The sequence below is a fragment of the Diuraphis noxia genome, unplaced genomic scaffold (genome assembly GCF_037042655.1).
Source record: "Diuraphis noxia isolate RWA-SAM2 unplaced genomic scaffold, SU_Dnox_SAM2 contig0004, whole genome shotgun sequence".
NCBI lineage: Eukaryota > Metazoa > Arthropoda > Insecta > Hemiptera > Aphididae > Diuraphis > Diuraphis noxia.
The window spans coordinates 62,141,608-62,164,976 of record NW_028301714.1 but is presented as its reverse complement, the minus strand read 5'-3'; the positions used below and the strand labels follow the sequence as shown (position 1 = coordinate 62,164,976).

At 30.1% G+C, this 23,369-nt stretch overlaps 3 protein-coding genes and 1 non-coding gene across 6 annotated transcripts in view; all 4 read right to left on the bottom strand.

Moving 5' to 3' along the window:
* Positions 1–383: 383 nt before the first annotated feature.
* On the bottom strand, positions 384–1,738 carry LOC149056307 (uncharacterized). The gene is made up of 3 exons (XM_089227052.1): positions 1,336–1,738; positions 1,083–1,224; positions 384–402 (listed from the first exon to the last, which is right to left on the bottom strand). The coding sequence occupies exons 1-3, from the start codon at positions 1,736–1,738 to the stop codon at positions 384–386; spliced, it is 564 nt and encodes a 187-aa protein (XP_089083178.1).
* A 3,491-nt stretch (positions 1,739–5,229) lies between these two features.
* Positions 5,230–5,301, bottom strand: TRNAQ-CUG (transfer RNA glutamine (anticodon CUG)). Its single transcript has one exon. It is a non-coding gene; the product is annotated as a tRNA-Gln (tRNA).
* A 1,766-nt stretch (positions 5,302–7,067) lies between these two features.
* On the bottom strand, positions 7,068–11,595 carry LOC107170329 (acylglycerol kinase, mitochondrial-like). The gene is made up of 7 exons (XM_015520417.2): positions 11,399–11,595; positions 10,911–11,030; positions 10,657–10,828; positions 9,498–9,713; positions 9,131–9,419; positions 8,801–9,054; positions 7,068–8,720 (listed from the first exon to the last, which is right to left on the bottom strand). The coding sequence occupies exons 1-7, from the start codon at positions 11,506–11,508 to the stop codon at positions 8,523–8,525; spliced, it is 1,359 nt and encodes a 452-aa protein (XP_015375903.1). The 5' UTR covers positions 11,509–11,595; the 3' UTR covers positions 7,068–8,522.
* Positions 11,596–13,929: 2,334 nt separating this feature from the next.
* Positions 13,930–23,369, bottom strand: part of LOC107170332 (signal-induced proliferation-associated 1-like protein 2) — a 52,830-nt gene continuing 43,390 nt past the window's right edge. For all 3 annotated transcript variants that reach the window (XM_089227505.1, XM_089227504.1, XM_089227506.1), the window contains 20 exons: positions 21,942–22,446; positions 21,159–21,421; positions 19,440–19,591; positions 19,216–19,340; positions 18,902–19,140; positions 18,730–18,833; positions 18,506–18,663; positions 18,320–18,426; positions 18,119–18,253; positions 17,799–18,039; positions 17,439–17,703; positions 17,258–17,373; positions 17,042–17,200; positions 16,858–16,972; positions 16,467–16,796; positions 16,276–16,399; positions 15,942–16,189; positions 15,713–15,870; positions 15,375–15,581; positions 13,930–15,296 (listed from right to left, as the gene is read on the bottom strand). In XM_089227505.1, the coding sequence (XP_089083631.1) occupies positions 15,104–15,296; positions 15,375–15,581; positions 15,713–15,870; positions 15,942–16,189; positions 16,276–16,399; positions 16,467–16,796; positions 16,858–16,972; positions 17,042–17,200; positions 17,258–17,373; positions 17,439–17,703; positions 17,799–18,039; positions 18,119–18,253; positions 18,320–18,426; positions 18,506–18,663; positions 18,730–18,833; positions 18,902–19,140; positions 19,216–19,340; positions 19,440–19,591; positions 21,159–21,421; positions 21,942–22,446 (3,944 nt within the window). In that variant the 3' untranslated portion in view covers positions 13,930–15,103. The remainder of the gene's footprint in view (positions 15,297–15,374; positions 15,582–15,712; positions 15,871–15,941; positions 16,190–16,275; positions 16,400–16,466; positions 16,797–16,857; positions 16,973–17,041; positions 17,201–17,257; positions 17,374–17,438; positions 17,704–17,798; positions 18,040–18,118; positions 18,254–18,319; positions 18,427–18,505; positions 18,664–18,729; positions 18,834–18,901; positions 19,141–19,215; positions 19,341–19,439; positions 19,592–21,158; positions 21,422–21,941; positions 22,447–23,369) is intronic.

The following is a 23,369-nucleotide window of genomic DNA, read 5'->3' as shown; positions in this document are numbered from 1 at the left end:
TATAATAATAATATATATAAAAAAAAAAAAAAAAATTAGTAAATAATTAAGAATTCACAGAAAGTGTCATCAATGGGTGGCTCCTTTCATCAAATTATTTTCCTGTCATATTTACTCTTAGCATATATTCTTATTGTATTATGTATTAATGATACAGATTGTATATTACTTGTAAAAATAAAAATAAAAAAAAATTATTATTTAAATATTTATATAAAAAATATATATAACAATTATATAATCATATAACAATGAATATGTTTAAGTTAAGTTAACCAAAAAAAAAACCATTTACATAAAAACTTTGACTTAAAAAATTGAATTAAACGAAATTGAGTTTTTTATTTATTGTAGGTATATTTATATATTTACAATGTTTAAAATTAAGGAATTGTTGTTCTTCTAAAATTGCATTAAAATATAATTATTCTCTTTGTCACTTTGCTTACTTTTGTTAGATTGAAAACATGTTTAAGAAGCAGAATGATGGGACAGGAACGTTTGACTGGTTAGACTTTGCTAAACATACACTATTCCATATCATAACCATATCAATATAGATGATATTATAAATTAATAGATTTATTAATACAAAATGTAGAAATATAGATTAATTTTTGTAAATATGTTTTTTTTTATCATTTTAGCTTAACTTATTACTTTATAGGTTATACTAGCCGACCCGTCACAGCTTCGCCCGTGATTGGTTGTTTATTTTGCCTTCGGACCATGATATGTAGAATTTTTTATTCAAATATTATTGTTTATTGTGATCGGCTAGTAAATATAAAAAACGGTTTCTAGCGTTATAAATGATAAAAATAAATACTGATAAAAAAGAAATAATTTATGGTTGATAAAGATTTATTAAAGAAAATTTATTAAAGATTTATTAAAATTTATTAAAGAAAAAAAAAGAATTAAAATATGAATTTTATAAGACTTCTGAGTATATGATGTTTTTTGTTATATTTCCTGTTGAAATTAAAATCATAAGATGACTCGGGTCTCCAGTTCGAGAAAATGCCACGTATAATTGCCCATGTGAAAAGCACTCTGTACGAAGATCTACGCCAACGTACTTGAATGTTTGACCTTGTGCTTTGTTTATGGTAATGGCAAAAGAAACTTTAACCGGGAATTGAAGCCGTTTGAAAGAAAACGGCAAGTCAGAGGGAATCATGGGAATTCTTGGAATAAATGCAATTTCTCCTTTCGCTGGCCCTGTAAGAATTACGGCTTCTATAATATTATTTCGCAACGATTTTATTTGTAATCTTGTACCGTTACATAAGTTCGGTGGTTGAAGATTACGTAATAATGTAATTGGAGCACCAATTTTTAATTTTAGTTTATGAGGAGGAAATCCCGAAGGAGAAAGAGAATTGAGAAATTCTTGTGGATAATGAATAGCATCATCTGTTGATGTAACTGTATCAATAGATAGATATTCACGTGAGTGTCCATCGAATTTTAGAAGGATGATATCATTAATTTCTTCTGCTGTTACATTTCTTGGAGAGATTATAGCTCTTTCACATAACCACTGATCTGATTTATTGGACAGATTAAAAATGTCTGGATAAACTGTAGAAATCAACTCTAACACGTTATTGACCACCCGTCCAATCGTGTGATTGACAGAAATGTAACCATTTTCATTTTCTAAAGTTCCATTTCCAATTTTCAACAACTGTGCTGGAAAAATATCGTCCCCTCCGCATAAATAAACTCTCATGTTTGTTCGCAAATAAAGTTTTTCAACATAGTTCCATATATGGGAAGATTTTAAGCAAGCATTAACATCAGCTCGAGTACCTTTAGGGATTACTGGTAAGGTTTGACGGAAATCACCAGCGAAAACGAATGTTATTGGATTAATAATATATATAATAATATATATATTAATGCATTGGCAGTTCTTCTGCTAATGCGTGCACTTTGCGCTCTCGGCATGATAATGAATTGGCCACTTACTCAAAATTTGGGTAAGAAAAAAAGGTAGAAAAACTAAGTACAAATTATGCCAGTGTGCTGATGCCAGTGACTGATGTTCTCTTAGATTGTTTACTATAATGTAATATTACAAAAACTTTAGCCACAGCAACGCGTGGCCGGGTCGGCTAGTAATATTATAATATACAAACATGCCCGATAAACCAATAGCAACCACTATATAATACACTGCTTATTATTATTTTAATCTGCAACAATAAACTAAATTTTTTATAATTTAGTTTGTTTTTTTCTAGACAGATGGCGCCACTGTTGTATTTTTGACATACAGATTTCCTACATTTCGGGTGGATTTTCATAAAATATTCTTTCATAATAACCTTGTCCTATCAGTAACCAATAGTAACTATATGTCATACGATAAGTTTACCATATGTTTCCATTTTATATAAGAACAACTCATCCTCTTTGGATCTGCAACCTATAGAACCGTAACAACTAAAAATATTTAGTATATTTTTTGGCCGAAAGAGGGCGCCACTACTTTGATTCTGTTTTTGATTTTGTATGAACTTTATACTTTTTTTTTATTGACAAAAGTGTTACTATAACCTTCAGCGGAGTGTCGGGTTTCAGCCAAAAAAAATTTCAACCAAATCGGTTCAGTAGTTTTCTCGGTTAGCGCGGTCTAAGAAAAACCCTTACAATTTTATATAATAGTATAGATTATACAGGTGCAATATAAAATTCATTATGTCTAGGTATAAGTTTGTGGGAGTGTTGCCGGTAGGATAGTCTTTTTCATTGATTATAGAATATTCTATTCTATAATCAATGGTCTTTTTAAAATCGTTAACCCCCTTAGACAAACTCTCAAATACGCCACTGTGTTTCCCGGACAAAGATTATTACTATTATTATTTTTTTATTATTATTGTATATGCAGTTTTATACAAGTTTTTTGTGTGAGTATCTAGTGTCTAGTAAAAACAAATGTTGACCTCAAATGAAAATTGATTTACATATAATTTACGGGAGTTTGTGATCTGCACCAAATAAAAGATATGTAATTTGCATTACTGTAGGTACTAGGTAGCCGAAAGTAGTGTTTGTAATTTACACCAAAATGATTATTTATATTTTCGACTAGATACAGTAGCGGATCTGAAGATCAATTGAGGAGGGGGTGCGTTGGTATCATAGATTGATATGTAATAATAAAGACGTAACCGAATACACATTTCCGATTTTCATATTAAAAAAAATACCTGTTTTGTATCATTTATTCATAAGTTTAATATTACAGCTATGACTTATGAATTTCATATTCTTTTTATCATACGGCGCTATATAGTTTAAGTAAAAAAATTCCCTAATGAGGGGTAATCGCCACGTCCCCCCCACGGGCGTCGTTTTTTTTCGGGTGTGCGAAGTTTCAAGCAGGCCATTTTGAAATTTAACCAGGCCATATAAAAATAGATATACATACGTATACGTATATTATCCTGCATTCAATTATTTCCATACATTATAGACCGGCTATTACAATTTGATTTTAATCATATAAATAATTGTGCATTCGTAGGTCATGCATTATTTTAGGCTTCAGCAAGGCGCAGGCCAATTGTAACATTCTAAAAGTAAGGGGTGCAACCGCACACCCTGCCACCATCCAAATGACGCCCCTGCCCCCCTCACAAATCCAACACTGACTAGATATCGAATATTCGGTTTTGAAATATTTGATTATTCCTCGATATCTTCGTTGACGTCAAGAATGACAATAATAATTTTTATATCAATAATAAATAATAATACAACTTTAATTTTACATAATATATTTTTTTTTAATTGGCTAACTTTTTTTACATTCATAATAATTATACAATTTTATATAAATTTACAAATTTACAATATGTGTATAAATAAAAACTAAGCTAAATTTATATTAAGATATATGTATAGAAACTTGTAAGTTGGGACTATCAAGATACTATTGAAAAAATAATCGATTTTAATTTTGGCGCCAATTAAAATTCCTATTTCTTACTACCTGAAGATTATGTAAATTACATATCCTTATTTTGGTGCAAATAACAAACGCATTAAAAAAAAAAAATGGTGCAAATTAGGTACACATGTTGTACATATTTTGGGTCAATTTTGATGCAAATTGACTACAGCCTAATTTACTCATTAAATAATCAATAGCTGTCGCGCCCAACAGATTTGTACTTTTTTCATAAATATATTCATAAAAAAATGAAAAACAAGTATGAGCTACTCTGAAGCTACCTATACAAAAATGAAAAATATAAAATATAAACATCCTCAAAGTCTCCAGAAATTTATTGGCTTAACTTTTATTGAAAACCATCTAGTAGTTCTTGAGTCTATTAACTTCGGATGGAAAACCACTTCAGTGGCGTGGTGAAAGGGATAATCCAGTGCCGACCGTATCACATTTTTTTAAGGGATGGTGGTTGGGTGGGCAGTAATTTAATTTCGTAAGAATGTTGTGCAACTTATATTTAACCCTATTACGTAGAGTACTAAAGACAATAGATGAAATATTGTTTCATTTCGTGTTATTTTAATTAATCTCATCATATAATATTATTTGTATGGTTTTAAACTCGCCCCTATACTTTCCATAATTGTATTTTTTTATAGAACAAATTTTAACAGAAGGATAAAACCACAGCGCTCAATAACAGATGTTGATGGTTCGTGGGTGCGTTATTGGGTAGGTTGATCGTAAACGTGATGGATGGGTATCGAACAATTAACTTGCCTCTGATAATCTTCGAGTTCGCCACGCCCGTGAAAAAAAATTAAAATATAACGTTCTATCCTACGCTTTTCCCTGTTATCTCCAAGAACGATTTGAAATTTCCATAAAATCGGTCAAGAAGTTTGTTTTTGAGTACCTGTCGCAAGCTAACAAACATACATTCAAATATTAACTCTCGTAAATATAAATTTTAATATATAATCTCTCATTTCAAAACCATAAACGTAACGACGTGACACACGTGATACCCGATTCGTTGTCTCCTTTTTACAACTACGGGGTGCAAGCCACGGTTTAAGGATATAATTATATTACATCGTGGCTGCAAGTAACGTAACCCGATGACCACAGATATGACGAAAAATCTCAACCTGCAAAACAGCTACTAAATACGTAAGTGAAAGCTTATGATGAGTGTTAGAGCAATGGAAAAAGAAACTAATTGTGAATGTAATAAAAAAAAAATGCAAAAAAGAACAAGGTCCCACCGAGATTTGAACTCGGATCGCTGGATTCAGAGTCCAGAGTGCTAACCATTACACCATGGGACCGTCACAACCAGGCGAGGTCATTTGAAGATATTTAAATTGAAATCCACTTACTTGCACGATATTTGATTTGATATATTTTTGTATGTATAGTATCATTATTTATTACTTCATTAGTATCATATCAATGATATAAATAAATTATTGACTAATTAGTAATTACAATCAAAAAACTAGTTAAGTAGTAAGTAGTCTAAACGACAGACGTCAAACATTGATCATCGATTAATTAATATTAAATAATCTGTGAGGATTTATATTTATTATCTTAATATAATAATATCTAACAGTTAAAATTATCTTCAATATTCAACAAACTCTGCTACAATTTACCTACCTACTATTCACTACATAACGGTAATAAAATATCATAACACAAAAAATAATTTTGTTTTTAAGTTTGAATGTTCGTACAAATTTAAGAAAAATTACGAAAAAAAACATTTGCACAGTTTCTATTCACATTATTTATTGAGTTTTAAGCCTATCGCAGTATCACACTATCACCTATGACTCTATGAGGAAACAGAGGAATTGAAAAGAGATGCCGAAACTCTTAAGTAGTTAATAGAGTAAAATCATAATATGTTATAGCCATAAAACTATTTAAGTACGAAGAACCAACTAACCTAATTTAAAATTAGTTTTATACTTTTATACCACCAATGATTTTATTATTCAATTTTTTTCTTGTGCTGGAGAATGAATCCGATGGATAGGTACTTATGAAGTGGTACAGTGGTCAGTGGAGCCAGAATTTCGATACGTTTATATTGTATTATTTTCTTTAACTTCATTAACTAAATTAAAAAACCGGTTCTTCATTTTTCGCAAGGGGTTGTGTTAATATTAATTTTCTCGATATTACACTTACACCATACCTACTGATCCAGAGGGACATTTAGATGAATATATTTTGAAGATTTTTCCGGGGGGGGGGGGGGGATTTTGGCCGTTTTACTCTGAGGACTCTATGCCCTATGCTATGAGGCGCAATAATATGGGAGTATGGGGCAAAGATAATATGATTATGACTAGGGCTCGGAAGTTGATGACCTTAAAAACAATAAAAAATGCCCTGAAAAACTATGTAGATATGACATAAAAATGGCTAGGTTAGGTTAGGTTAGGTTAGGTTAGGTTAGGTTAAAAAATTACAAATATTATTTTTATATTAATAAAATACATTTTTTTTTAAATATTTTACTCTATAATTCAAAATATGACAAAAATGTCCTTAAAATAGGAAGATAAAAAAATAAAAAAATTTGTATTATAAATTTATCAAAGCTTACAAATTATTTAAAAATTAAAATCATTGCATTGCACAATTAGAGCGTATTTTATGCTATCGAAAGTAAATTAACGACGATTATCTGTTAATAAATATTTATGATTGGAAAAAAACTTCTCTCTACGTCCACCGTCCGTTTAATTTTTTATTTTGATTGTGACATAAAAAATAAATTGTATAATTTTAGAAAAATGAATGCATAAATCATGTTATTTGAAAATTGCTTATCATTCTTTAATAAGTGCATAATTTTAGATATTTAGTGCATATAAATGCATATTTTCAAACTTTTTAAGGCATATTTTGCCAATTTGTGCATAAGTGCATGCTTATTTAGGCATTTTTTAGGCATGAACTTACAAGCCCTGTTAATAAGGATACTTACAATCCTAAAACAATAAATCATTTGCATTCCTATTGCAGACATAGCAGTGATTTAGAAATGATAGGTAAATTCTAATATAAAAATTGAGCATTATTGAGTACAAGTTGGCAGTTGCTAACCATTTTATTGCAATATTTTAAAACTAACATAATTTATAAACATTATTTGGTGTGATTTTGAAAGTATTAAAAAACGTATGTTGATTCTATTTAAAATTAAAATGAATCAAAAACAATGGAATTCTACCTAAATTGTATACTTAAATTATAGATGACCAATGACCAACCTAAAAATCTAGATATAAATATATATTGGAACAGAAGTAGGTCTATAATTAAATTAGATATATGAATTGAACCAATCAAATATTGTTTGGCATACAGAGTGTCCCGCAAGGATTTACCCATTGCAATATCTCATAAAATAAAGGAAATATCAAAATTCTGGTTTTATAATAAGACTCACAAGGATAATAACAACAATTATTTCATTTTTTAATTTATTTTAATGTGTTGGTAAAATATAAAGAATAAATATTTTTATTTAATTATTTCCAAAAATATTATTTTCATAAATTTCCTGATTTTTAATATTTTTTCTAATAAAATATGATCATAAATTATAACTAGGCACACTGAATGTGTTCAGGCCTGCCATATGAGAACATTGAGAACGCGCACGGTGCGGAGGGTCATGTGTTTAATAACATTACAGTGTTAAATAATTTGCAATTTTTTTCTACAAAATGGCAGCAGTCAATTTTTTTGGAAATAATTAAATTAAAAAAAAAAAATGTTTCTTAACTTTTTTTACCAAAACATTAAATAAATTAAAATATGAAATAATTGTAGTTCTTATTCCTGTGAGTCTTATTAAAAAACCAGAATTTTGATATAGCTATTATTTCGGTAAATATTTCAATGGGTAGATCCCCAAGGAACACCCTGTAGAGTCTAATGATGATACAATTTAAAGCACCAAGATGTTTATACAGTACATCATAGTCATCATACATACATCAAATTTAGCTGGTAATATAATTATTTTTTTACACTGCTTTAAAAAATATAATCAAGAAAATAACTGTCAAGAAAGTCTAAAATAATTAATTTCATAAAAACTTATATCATTAATTAGAATCTTTATACATATTATTGTTAAAAAAAGAGTAATTCAAATATTATATCATTTTAGCACAAATACAAAGGGTGATATGGAACTTTTAGAACAAAATCTAAAATAATTATTGAAAAAAATATACTAAAATGAATTAATCACATAAGAATGTAATCAAATAACATATAACTTTTTTCCAGCTAACGGGACGCAGAAAGTTAATTCAAAATATAAAATTGTATTAACATTATAACTAACAAAGTCAGTTTTGTTTTCTTTGTGATTTTAAGACACTTTTTTGATAATAATTAACAAAAATAAGTTTTGTAATATATTGGAAATAATGTACCTAAATTTACAAATTAAATTATAAAGTAATTGTACAAGATAATGTACATATATATTTCAGTCCACACTAATAACATTTAATTAAACAAATTGTTTTAAGCCAATGTGATTTTTTAACTTATCTAATGACAAACTTGATTCTTGATTGTTTTTATTTTGAGACTGATTTTGGTTCTTTGAATTGTCAGGCTTGAATAAATATATAGCATTTGGTAATAATGACAATTTCATTGGCTTAACTTCGTAATCCTCATTATCAATTGACAGCCATTTATTTTCCTAAAAAAACACATACAAAAGTTATTAAGGCGAAATTAATAATAAACAGTTTTAGTGAATTAAAAAAATATTAGTAATACATCATTAATATGAGGCGTCACAGTCACATCTTTAGCTTCTATAATGGAATTTTGAATTTCACTATTTTCATCTCTAAATTTTAAATAACCTTCTTTCACAAATTCAGTGTAAGAAATATTTTCTGGACCAACATTTATTTTTAAAACTGGTATCTGTTTGACATCCAAATTAATATTGACATTAAAAGTTCTAATGGGAACTTTTAAATAATTACTGCATTCAGGATTGATTATTTTTGAATAATCTGTACCACCTGTAATTATAACAATAAACATTTTTTAATATTTGAAATGAATATTTTGATACATTAATCAGCATTTGATACTCACCAGAATTTCTTTTAAATGAAAAAACCCAACTTATCCAGGAAAATAAATTTGACGATTCATTGATGCCAGTAGTAACTCTTTTATAGCAATTACTACAACCAGTGCATGGAGGGCTATATTCTAATTCGGCATCCACTGTGTAGTGGAGAAATTGGTTGCCAAATACAAAAGCAGCTAAATTTCTCAGTTTACCAAAATACCAATACTGATCACGGATCACTTTGGCCTCTCTCAATGCACCCCATTCAATACTATTTAAAGCATAGACACATTTTTCGGGATTTTGACTCTATAAAATTGAGTTAAGATTAAACTTGTATTATATAAATTGAATAAATTGATTTAAAAACTAATTAACAATAATAACCTCTAAATTTTCAATTTTCACAACAGGATGAGCAGAATTAACCTCATTTATTATAGCCATAGTTGCATTGGTAAGAAAATGCACATGATTGTCGTCCTGGGGTTGTAACAATTGTCGAGCAACATTGTTTGTACGCCCAAGAGGTAAAATTCCAATCGGTAAATGTTCTGTGAGAGATGTGTCACCTTTTAAACGTCTTAACAATCCAGTTACTACCTGCAAAAAAATTACACAATTATTATCAAATATTATTAATTGGTAATAAATTCTGTACTTTTTGTATTTTTATAACTAATATGTGTTTATATATGATTTTGAAAATATATCTAGGGAAGTTTGTTTTTGAATAAGTTATAACTAAGGTTACACTAATGTTTTTGGAACGACTGGAAAACAGTTCACAAATTATGTAATTTCAGTTGAGATAAGGATGAAGTGTATCATAACATTTTTATTTCATGCCCAACTTGTAAATTTTCAAAAATTGTATGCCTTCCCTCAAAATCATAAAGAATATATTATTATAATATATACTATATATATTTTTTTTTATTTATATGATTGTATAATACATCATGTGGAATGATTAATGAAGATAAAATATTTATTTAGTATATTATGTATGATTTGGCCAAGTAGTTGATGCTTTTATGTGTTGAATCTCAAATTTTACCATTTTACACATTGCTTATGAAATAGTCAAGTAGGGTGTTTACTAATACATTTTTTTTTTAACTCCTTGTACTTTCTAAGATATTAGTAAATTATTAAATAATCACACCTAATTGAACAAATTCAATATTTAGATTTTTAAATAATTTAAGAATTTGGAATGCCATTTCACAAGGCTGTTTGTATGGCTAACTGCTGTCAATATTTTATATTATTAAATAGTAAGGTAAAACTTACATTAACCTAAGTACATTTCTCTGTTAAGAAAAAAATCAGGGAGTAATCATGCTATAATAATATGGTTGATCCACTTTAACACAGAAATAGTTTTCAATAATATTAGTTAGATAAAGGGTGGATGAGATTCATTGCGGTGATAGGTACATTGCATTTTATTTAAAATATCACTTACACTTTTTTTTAAATTAAAATAATTAAATGTAATACATTAATACCAATATAAAAGTAATAATAATTTTAAAAATACCTCTGATAGAGTGCCATCACCTCCAGCTACAATAAGAGCATCTGTCTCACCGATTAAATTTTCTACCAAACTTCTGGCACCTCCTTCTCGTTCTGTTGTGAGGACTGTAACTGAGTAACCAGCCAAATATAAAAGAGGAGCACAATACTTTTCAAAATCGGATTTAGAGTTTCTGAATACAATACAAAACCAAATGAGTGTAATAGTTAATTATGTTTTACATAATTAACAGTTTTACAAATAAGATAATATACCTTTTGTTAGCTGCTGGGTTTAATATAACTGTTACTTTTTTTGGCTTTTTGTCAACCGATAATGGCATATCCCCATAGGCCGAAACAGTTCTGCAGCATTGAGACATAAACATGTGAGTCCTAAAAAAAAATTAATTCTAAATTTATAACACATATCAAATACCATACACCGAAGAATCACCAACGAGTTATGTTATTGCATAAATGGTTATGTTGAATGCAAATAACATTGATTGTTCTTTTTATATCAAACTTAAGGCTAACCAAAATGTGCTAAACTAATCAACATAGGGACGAGATAGTTTAGGTAGTTGTCGACAAGCAATAAACCATTGAAATCAGAAATATACAGGACGTAGGTACCTACTCTTTAACCGAGTGTAACTTGAATAATGAATAGCTTTAGTTTTCAAATCGCCTCGACAAAAATTTTAGATTAATTAGAACCTAATCGAAATCAATAATTACTAAAATTGTTAGGGACTCACTCATATTTTTCGTTGGCGAAATTGGCACCGTACGACAGGACGGCGGTGAAGAACACAGACTTTTTCCAGTTGTTCCTAATAGTCTTGAAAACTGCAAACACTTTAGCCATGTTGAACGTGAGGAGGCCAGAGTATCCATGAATCCGAGATAAATTTTAAACATTAATTTTAACTTATGTGATAAGTGATAACAGTTAATGTGATAAGTTCTATCGGTATAAATTAAAAACTATACCACTGATAAACAAATTACACGAAGGCGGAATGATCAAATTGGACTCGTAATAAACAAAATTGTCAATCGAAAAACACTAACAAAATAATGAACGATTGACAATGATCGCATATTTGCATACCGGTCAAAGTGTAGAGTATGTTGTAGACCACAAGTGAATGTTTAGAAGATCTTCATGATATTCTTAAACCGTTGTATAAAGGTATTGTCAAGATCTAAAATAAGATCCTACATAGTGGTGCAGTCTGTTGTGTAGACTATGAATTGGTAGTGGACAATAGACAATATTACATTGGACAAGGTTAGGTTGTTCTGTATCATAATTTTTAATGTCTATGGTGTAGACTAGGGTGACCATACGTCCTGTTTTTTACAGGATTGTCCTTTAATTCAGCGTTGTGTCCTGTTGTCCTGACAAACTTTATTCAGGACGCTTTTTGTCCTGTTTTTTTGATCAAACAATTTTGTTTTATTAATATGAATATGAAAACGAAACTTACAAAAGTAATGAATAATGATTATAATTGTAATCTTGTAATTGTCTGAATTTCTCAGTATGGGGTATGTCTACGAGTTATAGGAGCTTATCGGAGTTATCAGATTGACCGTTATCGGACTATATGCTTTCGATTCTATCTATTTATATCACTGAAAATACGTTTTGTGAATACGGTTATCGTTATTATAGCGAATAGCTATTGCTATTAGTTTGGTACCAACAATCGTTGAGTGTAGTCGACTTGTTAATAATCGTTAATATATACATATATATATATATATATATATATATTAAGTTTTAATAAAAAAAAATTAAATTATTATTAATTTTGTCCTGTATTTTTTTTTTTTTAATATGGTCACCCTAGTGTAGACTAATAGGGCTTGGGGAGATGAAAACTGTGCAAGTACGAAGTACCTCCAATACAAAATTTAGAATTAAGTACTTAGTACCCACCAGTGGCGTATTTAGGTTTTTGTCATGGGGGGGGGGGATATAACTTTTTTTGATAATTACTAACTTGGGGGGCTACGACCCTTCACCCCCCCCCACCCCAGTTTCCAGGAATTATAAAAGCTTATTAATATTAAATATACTTTATACGTTTGCTAAAATTATAATACACAACACATTACTTGAGATTAAATGTTTTATTAAACCAAAATCATGTTAATCATGTTATTACAATACAAGATACACAAAATATGAACTTCAAATGGTCATAAAAATTTAATTTGACTTTCTGGTAGATTTTTTTTTTGATAAAATTAGGCATACTTATGAAGAATCTTATATTAAATTTTCAAACCTTAGATTCAAAAAGAAACATTTTTATGAATTTCTAATTCAAAATAATTTGCTAATTTTCGTGTTTTTCCGTATTTTGTCAAGATTTGAACTTTAAATGGTTATAAAAAAAAAACTAAGGATGACTAAGGATTTTTAATATTTTTCAACCACTATTGTAACAATATATAAGAAACATTGTATTAAATGTTCAAGCTTTTTTACCCAACAAATAAAGTTTTATGTGGGTACTACACACAAAACATAGTATCTAAATTTTATTGTGGAGGAAGCCGTAGTCGTTCCATAACAATTTGAGCCATGGTGTAGACTGTAGAGGAGTAAACCAGACTACCAAAGTCTTAGTATACAATGAATTAGATAAGAATTAACATTTTAGCACCATTTCACCTTATGTCACTATCCAATGTTAAACGTTTATAATTTTCTTATATCATGAAGCTTAATAGATTTATATTATTTTCTATTATTTCAAGCATTATCTGTTTGATAAGCAAAGCAATGTAAAATATGTATTTTAAACATACATTTTCATGTTTAGATTATGAGACGAGTGAAGGAATTTTTAGTATAACATTTATCGAAAATTATCGATTGATTAATTAATATTGTATGTAGTATTTTTTTAATGTTTAAACATATAGATATATATTTCACAACATTTTGGTTGGAGTTAGGTCGAATGGATAGTTTTCAATTATTCTAAATCCTCCACATCCTAAAATATTTATGTTACACTTTAAATCGGTGTTCTTATTATGTTTTTAAAAACAATTACCCATTTATAACTCTATGGACATTAATTAAAACAATTTAAAAGTGTAAAATACAAACTGTGATGTGGAGATTTAATGATTAGTTGAAGGAACACTATAACAGATGTCACCCAGTGTAATTGATATAATTATTACATCAAGTCACAAGCAATTCTTATGATTTATGATCATGATATTGTTTTAAAAAGAAGAACAGGAGACATGCAGACAAAAATATTGTTTGATAATGACCTGTATTTAATTTCATAAACTATTTAATGTATACAATTGAACAGAAAAAAAATCATACTTTAAGCGAATTGCCCAACAATGTAATAACATACATAATTTGGAGTATATCTTGAATGAACACATACATTAATTAAAACATCTAAGTATCACTGTTTTAAGAACATGTGCTTATATGTGCATTAAAACGACAAAAAAATAATTATAATAATTAATAAGTTTACAAAAAATAATTAAATGTTATATAAATAACTATAGTTTTATTTGCTTAACAATAATAAATTCAATAACAATATTATTCTTATTATAATATCATGTGTCAACATTCACATTTGGTGTTCATTAAAAGGCACAATGATAGAAATGTGTTCATTTAAAAAAATAAATAAACAATTATATTATTCATTAATTAATGAAACTTTTATGACTTATGTGTAACAAATAATAATATGTAATATTAAAAGTAGAAATCGTAATAATATTTAATAATATAATGATAAAAGATAAAAAAAATTAGTATAACAACTTAATAATTAGATAGCTGTTACCTATGAGTAGTCATATTGGTAAGGTACTGAAATACTTCTGAGTTTTACATTAACAGTACATTTTCAATGTCTCTAAACGAAACAATAATAAGTAACTAATGATAATAATACTGTTAGTCGTTTACTTGCAAAATAGAAACATAAAATTATTTGCGTTTATCCAACTAAACAAACAACAAACATTGCATAATATTTATGGTTTTGATTGTTTGGGCCGATAATTTTGGTAAAACATATTAACTCTGCATAATATACCGACAAACAAATTTACAAAAAAAAAAAATAATAATAATAATAACTATGTAAACTTAGTTAATCTAAAATTATTAATTAACATAAAAGACAGTCTTTTGGCAATGTAATGTGTTAGTAAAAAATAAATAGCATTTACCTTGAATATAAAATAATAACTTAAAAGTATGTACTCAACTAATTCAAAAATATACAAGAAGTTAAATTGTAACGACACGAAACAACTGTGACTATTAGCAGGACACATTTATCTTAGTAAAACATTTATACACATATAATACATATAATATAATATATTAATAATATATAAAAATAATAATAATTAAAAAAAAAAAACAAAAATATGAACAACTGTTACATTCAGTCAGGGTGTTTATCGATGTTTTGGAAAAACCAGTGTGTGAAGTGTTTAAGTTGCTGTGCAGCGCTGTTAGATTCGTCTTGTAATCGACGATTTTCTTCTCTCAAATGTTTCACCTCGTTTTGCAATTCCATTCTCATTTCCATTTCACTTCGCAACATCATCTCCAAATCACCTGGACTCATGTTTGTTCTAATAAATACATATTTTAGGTTAAACGGGCTGTTTCAAAACTTAGTAAAATATCATAGAAAATACAATAATATTTACTTGTTTGTACTAGTAGAATTTAATATGGGAACACTACCATTCATGTCATTCCAACTTTGATCTTTGTTTTCATTGATAGTAGTAGTCTCTGGTTCTTTGATTTGAGCGCCAGCTGATACTTTACGTAACGCTTCAGTAGCTGTATCCACAAGAATTTTCCAATTCATTCGATCAATTGGAGTGTCTGGTAACGGCAAATCAGCCACACTAGAAAAATAAAAATAAATAATTTCATCAACACAGAGAACATATTTAATTTATAAAAAGTATATTAGATAATGATGGTATCTATAACACTTGATTGTTTTATTAATAATTATCATCAATATTTTTGATACCTTTCAACTTGATTCAGTGGTTTCATTTCACTCAGTGCTGGACTTGGTGCACTAGATATCACAGTGGCAGGACGAGCTTTGGTGAGAATAACTTGACCTTGCTCTACATTTGATACATTCTCTCTGGATGGATTCTTATTTATTGTGGTGTTTGTATCCTATTGATTAATAGTTATTTTAAATTTATATTTATATAATAGTTGTTAAGGGTAAAATTGGCAAGACTTACAATGAATGACGAATCTAAATTATAGTCAGGATCTATTAATTTCATCAGATCTTCTTGCAATGTACTCATATTTCCACTGAGTCTACTACTTGCATTCGAATTACGTCCAGAGATACCAGGTCTAAGTCTTGGTTCACCTCGATCCAATCCAGATCGAGGACTTTGGTTCCGACTGCCATTGTTCTTCAAGCTTTTGCGATGACTATGGGGTGAGCCAGTACTACTGCTTCCAATTGTAGAAACATCATCTTTAAAAAAAAAAATCAAATAAACATTATTATTTATTACTAATAACAAACCATTTAATTTAAATTATAGTGTTCTAGACAATTACCTTCACTAGCTACTAGGATTCTTTCATTCAATGTTTCTGGTATGTTACCGTTGCTCAAATTCTTTTTAAAATGATTGGTGTCAATCAAACCATTTGTCTTTTCTAATTCAGGGCCACTTGTTGCCTACAAAGTAACAAGAGTAAATAAAATACAAAAATGTTGATTATTTAAGTGTATCAATATTACTAACCTTAACTAATCGTTTTGTTGATCTTCGGGGTTGTTCTGATCGTTCATCAAATTGTCTATGGAGATCATTATTATGGTCAGAAGACTTGTTCATATAATCGTACTGTTGAGCAGCAACATTTTTACTACTCCGCAGATCCGAATATACAGAAAACGAATTATTCATAGTGGACAATGGTAACGAATTGCTGGCATGCACTTTAGAATGGGTTTTGGTTGATGTTGGTGTTAATCTCGTGGGGACTGGAGGAGGATCTTCTAATGGTACTTCTAACAGATCGTACCAACGATCATCAGACGAATGACCACTTGAAGAACTCGTCAATGTACCCTGTAAATAATATTATATGAATAACCTATATAAACATGGTATAAACTATAAAATAACTTACCTCAGGATTTTGGGGAAAACGAGAATCATTAGGTGTTGTGTAGGATTTATTACTTCCCATGGTACCATAACCTGAACTATTGCTAGATCTTGGTGGTGACATGCTGCGTTCATACCTATCAAAAAAATTGAGAGCTGTAAGTTAATAAATTCAAAATACCTTATTTACAACAATTACTACATACATTTTTCGATGATTCCCAGTAACTGGTTGTTGCAGTGCTGTCTGTTTTCTAGGACTAGTTACAGCTGTAATACCGGAAACATTTTCATACTCGCTCTCATATCCTTTTGGAGAACTACTACTGTCAGTGCGATAGGAACAATTTTCAATATGGCAACCTCTGAAATATAATTTATTAAATAATTTTACAAGCCTGCATTTTTTTATAGTCACATACCTTCTAGGTGAGCCATCTGAGAAAGGTGGTATTACAGTAACAGTGACAAGGACACTAGTCTTCAATAAATCCACCATTTGATCATGCGTGAGTGTGACAACAGCTACCTTGCATATCTATGATTGGACATTAATTAATAAAATACATTTAAAAAATTGAACTTATGCCAAGGACATCATACCTCTATAAGTCTGGAATTTTGCCTGAGACCAGCTTCCCATGCAAGACCGGATTTTTCCACTTGTGTAACAAGACCATCAGGTTGAACATGAAACCCTAACTGACCCAAAGAATTACGGTGTAATGAAAGTTCCTGGGCAACAGAACCCTGTGTAACTGCTCGTAATCTAACTACAACTTCCATTAATTCATCCCTATCGCCGTCACTGCAACCTTCATGCATATGTAAAGTAACACATTCACCCTCGTGGTAATATATTCTTAAGCTATTAACAAATAAATATTTTTAAATTTAAAAAATATTAAATAATAAATATACTAATTTCAATTTCAAAATGTATTTGTTACAACAAAAATATACCTATTAGTTTGAGTTGTCCAGCCTAATATAGACTTGCAAGGTACAACTAATAATATGTCATGGTTATTTTCTTCCACAAGGACCATGGAGTCTGATGATATGGCCAGAAGACAGTGTCCACCAATAACTCCATTACCTTCTTCTAAAACTACTTGCCAACAAATAGCACCTCTTTGCGACGCATCAGGCTGAAATCTTGGTCGCCATCTCTCTTTTTTCTTACTGCTAAATGACAGCATTGCTGTAAACAAGAAAATATTAATTTAATTAATGATCTTTATTTCTTACATCTAAGATTATGATTATTACAATTGACTTACAAAATTTCTGCACTGGTTCAATAGTAGTGTTTGATGAATGATTTAATGTTAAGTCTTTTAAGTATGCTTGCCTTGTACGAGTTGCCATTGTAGCAAATTTTTCGGATCTATGAGCCGCATTCTCAGCATTTATAACTGGAAGATTATCATTGTTATAAAAATATTTTAAAACAAACTTAGTCGGTAATGTTGTATACATACTTTTAGCTAATAAGAAGTCACTAAATTCTTTGGATTTTTTAAATATAGCTTCTGAAGGAATTGGAGGACCAAACATTTCAACCTCTTTAGATCTTGTTACTGCGACACTAAAATTGTGATTGAAAATAATGAAATCAAATCTACTTTAAGACACTAAATGTTCATTTAACAGCCATTAGTTATTACCTATACTGGGTATTTTCTGTACATGGATTTATGACTCTGACAACAATGAATACGTGTTGAAATTGAGAACGGATATTTTTCGGAGAAAATGGCTGAGCTCCAGGTTCTTGAAATACAATTGTAACAATATCATTTCCTATATGCCTCTTCCGAAGAAGCTAAACAATGTTGAAAAAAATTTACTTATTATATTGAATTGTACAAGAAAATGTTAATCAATATACCTGTTGCCTGTTGTTTGGAGTAAATGGCAACATGGTAGACACATGGAACATGATTTCACAGTTTTGAAATTGACTGTAGAATGAATAAAGTCCAGTGGAATCAGCTACAAGATAATATTATAATGTCAAGAAATTAACTCGGTATAGATTATACTTTGTAGTGAAAACTTACTCTTGTTATCTAATCCTGCTCTGTATTTGTTAAAACCTTTTAGGCGTACTCTTTGAGCAATACTGTCCATGAACTGATAAAATGCTAAGCCTGCTTCTTCATTGTTATACATGTGTTCTTCAGTAAATTGTCCTGCACGGCAATACATTACTCCAACTTTGTAGGTATGAGAAATGCCTTGTTCATCCAGACCTAACAATAGTTCTTCTACTCTGTTACTCGACACACCCAATCTTAAACTACAAATTCAAATTTAAAATTTAATTCATGATCATAATGTATTCCATAACTTCAATGTTACATTATTTTTTTACCTTGGAAGAGGAATTTCTGGAACAATATATTCTAAGACATCTTTTGTATTGATGTTTTTAGAACTGCTTGACATTTTGATATTAGGAATAGCATCTTCGAGAATAGAACCACGAAGAGTTTGCAACTAAAAAGTTTAAAATGAAATTAATGATATAAAAATAAATACAACTCAAAAACATATATTTACTTATTATTATTACTGTTATCATTAAAATTTACTTACTTCGCTAGTTCGGATGATAATCCGGTATCTAAACATTACTAATGGATTTGAACTACAACCGTTAGATGTTAAATCAGTTTCAACTTTTTCTCTTTTTAAGCTGATAGCAACAGGTCCCAACGTTTCATCCATTCCAAACCAATTCTGGTGTTCTAAAAAAAGGTATTAAAAATTTAAGTTTTTGTTGCTGATTGTTTAAAACTATAATATATTAGTTGTAATGCAAATAAACAAATATTTTAAGCTTCTTAAAAATATTCGTAGAAATTGTATTTAATTAATAATTATTTAATTTATTCCATGCAATTAGCTGCATCTTACTGAACAATTTTGATTTTTTGAATAAACATTTTGTCATAAATGTAAATATTATAATAAATTATAACTATGCATAGTCGATTTTAGGAAGTACTTAAAAATGAGAACTTAAAGTGCAAATCTATAAAATAATAATATATACACGTATATAGTATGATATAACTACATGTATCATATCAATAAGTTTGGATGAAAAAGTCTCATTTTTTCAAATATTTTTTCTCATTATCTTATTTTATCTGGAAAAAATAATATTAAATATGTGAATTATTATTTGTCATCCAAATATCCAATGAACAAATTAACACCAATAAACGTAGGCATCATAAATTATTATATATATTATATATAAAATCGAATTTAAAGAATTTTCAAAAGTTCTACAGATATAACATTTTTTTGTCTTAAAAATTATTTGTCGCTAAAAATAAAATAAAAATACATTGTAGAATACTTTCATGGATTATTAAACGCAAACATTTTACTGATGTTTGGTGAAATTGAAATTTTACGATTAATACAATTTTAAACATATTCTTTAAAAAAAAAAGTAAGATTTTATTTTAAGAATTAAAAATTTCGTTCTCTCTATATTGGGCGGTGAACCGTTTTCAAACAACTCAAGTCTTGTTTAATTTAGTTAATTTTATTTGTGAATAAGGGTTAGGATTTATCATTTTCCCAAGTCTACGACTTTTCAGCGTGCGGCGTATATATTTACCTATTCTAGAAGTAATAAAGAATTTGTTGCGACAATCCAAAACTTATGTATGAGAATCCGTGTTCATATACTACGCTATACCATTATTGGTTATAAATGGACTTGACTATAAACGAATGTGAGTATAAGCGATAGCGATGACACCTCCTGCCAAGCAGGCCATTTTTTTAAGGATGTTTTTTGTGTCTAAACGGACACACAATAAAGTCCAATGGACACCCAGTGGAGTAAAATGTTGATAACTTTGTGTTCACGAGAATAAATACTAGTAACTAATAACTATATAATACTCGTATGTTTATATAGTTATTATTTTTTAGACTTTTCTTCTTATATTATATTCTAAATAAATATCCAATGCGCCGACGCTTGGATTTCAAAATGGAATAAATGGAGAGAACACTAAGTTAAGGGAAGGGGGTTTTTCTACAAGTGAAACTTATTTATATGATGGGAGGAGGAGCGGACACGCAGTAAATACTTATTAAAAAATGGTCAGCTTACCAAATATATCAGTTACATAAAAATGGCTACTTAATATAATATATACGTATATTCAGTACAATTAGTTAGGTAAGGGAAAATTATTATATCAGCCGAATTAGGATTGGTCGATAACGCAGTGTATATATTACTAATATATTATATACAATATTTTATGGCGTATAATATTATGTTACCTTGACCGAAGAAGAACGAACGATAGTATAAATCTCCCTCGTCAGTGGTCTCGATCAGCCTCGAGTAGTTTTCGGGGCAGATGCTGTCGGTCCAGTGAGTCGCTCCGGATTGAAACTCGAGGACCGATATACCATAGGCCATGCGCGGCATGTGATACAGTTTTCCGTTGTTCAGTGTGGATATCTGTCCGGCTTGGGTCCTCTGCGTCAGGCTCACTTCCCGTTCGACCTCGCCACCGAGTTCGTTTCGAAAGAACGGACAGCTATCGTCAAATACAAAATCATATTATTCGGAGGACAGAAGAAGATATAATATTACATAACGCATAATTTATAACGCAATTATTAAGAGAATACAATCATATATTTTGGGTATTTACTCTACGCATATTCTAACAGTGGTTCAAATATCCCACATATCGATTTGTCTAAACATATTGTCTCAAAACAGTTTAAACATCATTTAAATTTGCAATATTTTGAAAGTCGAAAACAAAATCAAATAACAAACAAATATGATATCGACATATGTATGTCATTCCCTCGAAAATATTATTCTTTTTTGTAATGGTTGATTTCGTTCTAAGAATATTTATAAACGCAGAGAAAACGATTCTGCGTAAATGCGTTTTGTCCATGTTGAGCGTGGGCCAGAGACAGAAAACAAAAAGTGCGCCGACATCCTCTTAAGTATACGTGTCTCGTTATACAACGACACAACACCAAAACTAACGTCAACTAGGTGTACATCGTTTATACACGTTTAATTCGATCATTATGTACCTGTCCAGAAGATTGTTGTGTTTTCCGTCGCCGAGGTCTTCGTCACCGCTGTCGGGCGTCGACGAACGGGCGGACAGCATGGACGCGGCCGAAGCACCCGTGGCCGTGTTCCGCCGCCTGGACAACATGTTCTGGAGCCTCGATGGCAGGCCCACCGTGGCCGTCAGCGACTGGACGTCGTAATGGGCAAAGCCCCGACGCTTCTGCCGCTCATCTCCCGTGAAATCGGCGCATCCGACACCGGCCACCTGCGCGTTGGAAACGGGAGCGCCGGGAAGTCCGCCGGCGGCCGTGTCATCCGTGGTCCTAGAGAACTTGTTGTTGGCTCCCCAGAACTTGTGGAACTTGAGCCTGAGCTTTGGGCTGCTGGAATTGGGACCCTGAGGCGACGTGGTCGTCTTGTCTACGGCACTTGCGCCGTTGCTCATCGTCACGGACGCCGCGATCCGATCATCGGGCGGCGTGTCGACCGGCATCTCTCTATATCCGAATTCTCGGTTATTACCTGTACGCGGAAATAATACAAAACAACAAAACGGCATGAGAGACGGTAATTTTTAGAAACCTCGGTAGAATACATAGATGCTTTATTCTCCGTGTTCGAAAACCGATGGCAAACAAAATGTTTAGTTATATATAATATGCGAAAGCGGAGGCTACACGAGATAAGAGCGATTCCGGATTAAGGTGGTTGGGGGTCCCAGCGGCACGCTCTCGTTTGTTTTGGACGAGGGTTCTAAGTGAATTTCAAGAAATTTAAAATGTTCACAACACACGAAAAATTACTAGATTGTAAAATTATATTTGATGACAATATCTACTATCGTATTAAGAGGATTATGGAATAGAGTATAGATTTTCTGTCTTATAGTAAAGTACACAACGTGAAACATGGAGATTTAGACGTGTTTTATTCACAGATAATAATATATACATGGATGGGGCATATACTAGGTGACCAAGGTGGTTACATGTAATCAAGATGTGGTATGATAATATAAACTGTGATAAAACCACAAAAAACATTTATTTAAACCATTTTAGTTTGTAGGTTTTAATAATAACTAGTAAAACTGACAATTTATAGGTTCTAAACTAATAACAATGGTCAATAATATTAAAATTAAATATTTAGTTAACAATTGGGCAGATATAGGATTGATGAAAAATTGTCTGTATCTTTACCACTAAATTACTTAACCGTAGATATATATAATATATATACAATGCAAATGAGTAGACTCTTAGCCATTATTAACTATAATACATCTTAGTTCTTGCTTTTCGCCCACAGTATACCATGTATATATTAGGCATAGGGATGTCCTATCCATGTATATAATAATATTATCTATGGTTCTATTTCAAGCGTACCGATCAAACAGAAGTGAGCGATAGGCTTCTGCAAAAAATAGTTTTTAATTTTTC